The 6,936-nt window shown below is 38.5% G+C and overlaps 1 protein-coding gene across 2 annotated transcripts; it reads left to right on the top strand.

Moving 5' to 3' along the window:
* LOC107303730 (acyl carrier protein) lies at positions 1-4,640 on the top strand. 2 transcript variants are annotated; one of them, XM_015834248.2, is made up of 3 exons: positions 1-298; positions 2,780-2,861; positions 2,964-3,431. In XM_015834248.2, the coding sequence occupies exons 1-3, from the start codon at positions 107-109 to the stop codon at positions 3,020-3,022; spliced, it is 333 nt and encodes a 110-aa protein (XP_015689734.1). In that variant the 5' UTR covers positions 1-106; the 3' UTR covers positions 3,023-3,431. The 2 variants fall into 2 exon arrangements, with proteins under 2 accessions (XP_015689734.1, XP_015689733.1); XM_015834247.2 differs by lacking the exons at positions 2,780-2,861; positions 2,964-3,431 and adding an exon at positions 4,237-4,640.
* The last annotated feature ends 2,296 nt before the right edge of the window (positions 4,641-6,936 follow it).

Here is a 6,936-nt window from a genome sequence, read left to right as displayed (position 1 = left end):
TTCTTGCTTACGTCACCGCGCCGCCGCACGCCCCCCGCCCGCACGGCCGCACGCCGGAAGAAAAGAAGAAGCAGCTCTCGGCTCTCCGGCCCTTGATCGGTGCAGGATGCAAGCGGTGAGAACCCTCGTGCTGCGGCACCTGCACCTTGGCGCGAGGCCGCCGTGCTACGGGCTCGGCCCCCGCCTCCGCCGGGAGATGAGCGCGTCGGCGGGCCAAGACGGTGGGCCTCGGGCTGGCTCCGAGTCCGAGGACGCCGTCAGGGCGCGCGTCGTTGAGCTGGTCAAGAAGTTCGACAAGGTCGCTTCTTGGCTCCTCTTCGCTCTCGTCTTCCCCCCTCTCTCTCTCTCTTAATCTTTACCTGCTGTTTTTGCCACATATTAAATATGGTTAAGTTTTTAAATATCTGCACTTCCCCTGCAAAAACCAAAAAACAAAATGTGTTTGCTACTCTCAGTGTGGTTTAATAGGATATGTTTGGTTCGTGGATGAGGTGGGTTTGTTGGGCTACATCCTTGAATTGTAGGATGACTTGGTTTGAATTGTAAGATGAGTTGATTTTTCTGTTTGATTCGATGGATAGGTTGGACCCTGTTTTTTTGTTTAGTGGAAGGGATGAGATGAAGGGATGAGATGAGATGGGTTAGACCTGTTTTTTGTTTGGTTGAAGGGATAAGATGAGATAAATGTTAACTCTTATATCCAAAATAAAATATTAAATACTAGATTAATATATGAATAACCTAAAGTAATTGAATGTATATTTATACAAATAATATATTTTAAATAAACTTAATAAATAAAATGGACAACCCCTCTGTACGTCGTGGTACGTGCACTAGGACAGTTAACTGAAATATTCTTAGAAGAATCATGGCTGAAATGACCAGAATTGGCTTCACGCTAATCAGATGATAGTACCAAAAGACTGTACAAATTCAAGTGATATTTGTTGCTTATTTGCCCCACGTATTCTCTTCATTACATATTATAATACTTTCTGAGTTTATTTAGATTCATCCATACATCAATATATATGTTTTGTACGTATGTCTAGATTTATTAGCATATATATGTATGTCTTACAAAATGTGTTATAATATGGAGCGGAGGGAATATGTGGAATGCCATTGCTCTTTTGCCCCGTATGTGTATTTTGCGTGGCCCCTGCGCCCGGCTGTCATCAGCCTCGGTGTGGCAAATTAGCAAACATCACTTAACTGGCAAAGAACACTTTTACCAATTTTGGGCTCCTACTCAACGATGCTACCTAAATGAAGTATTGTTGGTATGGTTTATCTTATAGATGGCTCCTTTTGGATCTACCTCGGTGGAACTTTCTCTTGGTAAAATGATCTTAACGGACCATTGAGGATGGTGTTCAACAAAGTACTATTGTTGTCTTCATGAGTTTATTGCTGGAAATAAGGTCTTCTGTTTTCATAGGAGCCTCACCATTTTTGGATTAAAGAATTGATAGGTGTTATAATTTTATGTTGATCAACATCTAGTTAGCAGCAGGTGGCTGATGAGTATTCATGTTAATCATGTATGGCAGGGAAAAACTACTATCCGCCACGGTTTTGTGACATTCATGAAATATACACTGTTGGCACTTATGAGCTCATCCAATTTGGTATCTTTAGATAGACGTATCTTTATGTCGTTACAATGGTTGCTATTTGTTTACCTGAGTAATTGACATACTTTAAGGCAATTTAATGCTCGCTTAAGGTTGTCAGGCTCTAAGCAAGTTCTTAGAGGTGGACCAGCGCCACAGGGTGTTGACAACTGGATGAGAAAATCCCAATACTATCAACAGATACTGACAGATTTAGAAGGTTAAGTACAATTTAAAGAATTATTTTCGCATCTTAAGAAGCAAATTATCGTTAATTCTGAGAATTTAAAAGGGATGAATGATACAATGAGTCAAATGAGAAATGCTATTGAGCCAGTTTATAATATCGACACTGGCTACGAAAGCTTTGATCAAATTCCTACTTCTTTGCTATGGCAGGCGAACCCGCTAAAAACTTTAGATTGTCCTTCTAAAATAGAGATTTTATCCTTCAATTCCTTATTTTTCAATCCCAATACAGGGACTTTGATGGAGGGCATACCAGGTGCGGGTAACTCACCCATTATTAGGGAATATTTTAATTTAATAAGAAAATTTCTACATATAGATGTCGGGCTTTCACCCATGAATTCTTCAGAATTGGCTTTACGAGGAAGATTATGGAAAACTCTAAACAAGGCAATAGATGAATTAATAGAGGGTTTTTTGACTGAATTAGGGAACTATGAGGCAGCCAAGGCAGGGCTCATAGGCTATGACGCCTCTGATTGCGTGTTAAACATTGTATTGGCCCAAACGCCCGAAAGCGTTAGCATGATATATGGTAATATCTTTACCGTTGTCAAATTAGCACATTCGACTTATGTATGGTATAATTATACTATTTGGGATGGAGATTCTATATTTTCTAACATAGCTGTGGTACCACAATCCATAGATGATTATTTATCAACACTTATAATAGAAGAGATGGGATAGCAGATATTCACCACGGATAGGAATAGGTAATCTAATAAGCAAGCACAGGTCAAGTATGAATGAATGGTGCTGGCCGTGCTCTCGCCTTGAGGTCACAGTTTATCGTGATGTTTTATCCTTAGAGATAAACAGAACTTTAAACAGAAAAACCACCAAACCAGATCATACAAGAATATAAACGCTATCATGATCATATTTAACTCAATCAATATCTGTGTTAGGGAGAGGGGGATGAAGGCAGCCAAAGCCGAAATAATAAAGGCGAATCTTATGCTCAAGCCGCAGGGGAAAGCAGAAGCTCTGGTAAACTGACACTGAACTGATTACAATATTAAAGAATCAGCGAATACAGATGCAGACACAATCAAAGCCAGACAATGGAAGTCACGTATCATCTTTCTGCAGATGGAGAAAATCAAATAGCGATATCACACAGAGAAGAGAAGTCAAAAGCATGCAAGTGACTACGAGCTAGGTCTACTATTGATACGCCTTGAGGAAGGAAGTGGTGAGACCCAGGGACAGATCGAAGTCGAAGTAAGTGCAAAGAAAAGGGAAGTCCAGGAACTATTTATGCCATAGAAACACACATCTGCTAGTGGTGTTGTGGAGTATTGTTCCAGTTGATTTGACAGCTAAACTGTTTGAGACTGTTAGCATATGGAGATTAGCGAACAACCAGTGACTTTCTGGAGACAACTGAAAGTCAATGTTTTCAATGAATTGGAATTAGAGCTTTCTATGTTGCATATTATTCATTATTTATTATTCAGCATAGTTATTTTATTTCATTATGATGGTACTATTTAAGTTTTGATAGCTCCTTCATGTAAAATTAGAACTTACCTGATATCATTGGGGAATATTGTATGCATTTATAGAAGGAGAAGTATTTTTCTTCTTGTTTCTTATGATTGTATTGCAAATGGCACCTATTTGATTAGTCTTCTTGTTTCATTTTATTGTGCTAGTCATGGCTGCTTTATGCAAATACACAGTTTGTGGTGTGAGATTAGCAGATGGAAATTGAAATACTTTGTTTTGGGTGATATTTTGATCAATGGTAAATTCAAAAAAATAACATAATTTTGAGTAGGTTCCAGAATAATAACATAAAAATAATATATAAGCAATTATCTCAATAAGATTATTTAGGGTTCTATGATCATATAAATAATCATTTTATATGAAAAATCTACAACACTGATTTACAAGGACATGGGGTAGTGTGTACTTTTCACTGGTATAAACTGGACAAGATGAAACGAAATGGGGAGATGAGGGCAGAGATTTTGTGTTTATCCAGTTGCAGGCAGTTAGGTGAACGCTGACCAGTTGTATTACTGTAAGTTGATTGATGCATAACATGTCCGATTTAACTATGTGCTTCTAGGGTATTCTACTTTTTGTTTAGCTGCTCAGAAATCTTGTACAATGTTAGAGCAACACTTTCATGAAAATTCTACTCCAAGTGACATTTGAACTATGAAACCTATTTTTCCCTTGAGGTAAGTGCGAGCTATGTCTGATGCTAATGCCAGTCCAAAAAGACACCTTGATAGCGAAAATGTTTATTTACTATGTTTGATGATCAATTATCTTTATAATTCGTGCTTACTTGGATCTTCATGTGTTAGCAAAGGACTGTGGCACACATTTAACATTCAAATGCCTGCAGGTAACTGAGACTGCAGATTTCCAAAAGGACCTGAGTTTGGACAGCCTAGATCAGGTGGAACTCGTCATGGCCTTCGAGAACGAATTCTCCGTCGAAATCCCTGATGACAAAGCCGACAAGCTTTCCTGCTGTGCTGATGTCGCAAAATACATCATATCTGAATCTGAATCCAACAAAGCCGACAAGCTTTCCTGATGGAAGCATTATTGCGAGCCATCACCAAAAAAAAAAAAAAAAAAAAGAGAGAGAGAGAGAGCTTTCCCCCCTTGAAATCTCAGCGACAAAGGGCACTTATGTCACCATTTTTTTTATTATCCTGCATTTCCAATTATCAAGGCAGATACGCCAGGACTCTTTTTGGTAGTCAGAATCTTTATCGATGAATGAATTACAGATATTTGTTATATTCAAGGTTTCAATCGTTGGTCATGATTGATTTTTATAACTGAGAAAATAGTGTTTAGCAGGTAATTCCACTGAATTTAAGCTGAAAATTTGATATATTGACCCTTTTAAAAACATATTTAGAGAATAGACTGTGCCAAAAACTAATTGCAGAAATAAATCGTCGGCTCAGCGCCATCAAGGTTGATCCTCACTCTCAATACCACTAATTTTGGCGCTAAGTTTGTATCCGACGTGACAAAAAATTACTAAATCGTCATAACTAAGCTTTGGAATTTTGACATTTTGGTCCTTTTAAAATATTTATTTTACAAATAGACTTTTAAAAAAACTTATTATGTAAATGGACCTTTTTAACCACGTCAACATCATTAGCGTCGTTGTTATATAGGACGGTGCCATTTCTCCAAGTCATTATGACATGTTTCTATGGCCGAAGGACAGGACCACGTTATTGGCGCTGTTAAAAGAATTTATTTGTGTAATAAGATTTTTGGGGAACTATTTATAAAATAAGATTCCTAAAAGTACCAGAATACCAAAATTGCAGTTAAGAGCTCGCAGGAAAGGAGATCTCGCCGGAGGGAGGAGAGATGATGGCGGCCTCAAGCTGACCGCATGGTTATTACTGGTAACCACACGGTAGGAGCTATCGATGATAAAATTATTCGAATTAGATTTTTGAAAAAAAAAACCCTATAAATTCGTAGAAGTATTATATGATTCGTAGTGATATCTGGTGATAAAATTTTATGAAAAATGTTAAGATAACTCTGTATTTTGGAATGTATGTAATACGTTGCTTTAGAATCAAGTTTAGTGCTCATGGACATCATATTACGGACGCTACAATCTTTGTAGCTGTGAATATTAAATTATGTTATTTCTATTGTTTTCAAAACTAAACTTACAATTTACTTTTCAAGTAAAATACCATGATTAGTAATGGCGGGGATTGATCCACCGGTACTCCATGGCCGTTTCTAGTTCAAATAAACAAACTAAGTTTTATTCTTGAGATTTTAAAAATAAAATTTAGGTCATTTATTTAAACTAGAGCCGGTTACGGAGTATCCACGGGCTGACCATTATCCATTTCTAACCACGATTTAGCGTGTGTTAAACCGCGACCTTGCCATAAGATTATGATATTTAATGTCAAAACTTTTATTATGACATTCACATGGTTATCACGATAAACCGCCTTAGAAACAACGGTAACATCACTACCAACACACTATGGAACACCCTAATTTTTTGAAGCTAGTGGCAGGAGCTCTGCCTTTTCATCGAAGAGAGAGGTGTTTAAACACAGCGCAAGTTACAACAGCCTATAGTTTTCTCCAGCTTTGAGGAGCTGGTGAAGACTAAGCCACCAAAGAGATTAAGAAAGGTTAAATTCTCGTAAGTGTTGAAACACTATATCTGCTACTTGTCGAGGGGAATTGTTGTAGTTGTTGTCGAAGATACAGGCATTGCGGTGGAGCCAAATTTCCCAAGCTGCATATACCACCATGCCATCGAACTTTCTCCTGGCCTCCTTAGTCACCTGGAGTCTGGTATCCTTCCATCACCAGAGATAATCATCATGAGTAGCCGACTAGTTGATAAGGTTGATCTCCATTCTCTATAGCAAGATCCGCCAGGTTTGTCTTGCGTAAGCACACTGTAGAATCAGGTGTACTGCTGTTTCGCGTTCGCTATCCCACACATCGGACATAATCCTTTATTTTGCCAGCCTCTTAGTTCTAGGTTGTCGGCTGTTAGGAGCTTGTTATGCGCTGTCAACCAGCTGAAGAATCTGCACTTTCCTTCCGCTTTCGCTTTCCAGATGAACATGGAACACCCTAATCATGACACATTATGAGCCATCGTCTTCTTTGTAAAATATAACAATCTTCCGCTAGATTAGACACATTCGATGACTATATATATCTGAACATACATTCTTTCCAGATTTATAGTACTAACAAATGTCTAATCTAATGCTAATAAATATCTAATTCAGTGCTAGATTATTGTAGTTTAGAACGGAGGTTGTAGAAGTATTCAGTAGATCTTTTTTCATAGACATTGTACAAATATTCGTGTGCCAGTTGTGTCGATGAGCCAAGGTTGAAGTTTGGCGGATTAGTCATCGCGGAAACCTGGGGGCGGTCACCACTTCCCAGTGTTACCCTGTCATGGTGAATTGGGGCCTTTTGTTGTGGGGAGGTCCATGCTATACGAGCCAATCTTTTTGTTCGCCAAAGCAATTTATCCATCCCTTTAGCATCAGGTCCGTCACTCACTCAT

This window comes from Oryza brachyantha, chromosome 3, assembly GCF_000231095.2.
Source record: "Oryza brachyantha chromosome 3, ObraRS2, whole genome shotgun sequence".
NCBI lineage: Eukaryota > Viridiplantae > Streptophyta > Magnoliopsida > Poales > Poaceae > Oryza > Oryza brachyantha.
Note: the sequence above shows the minus strand (reverse complement) of the source record. Positions and strands in the feature narration are given on the sequence as shown.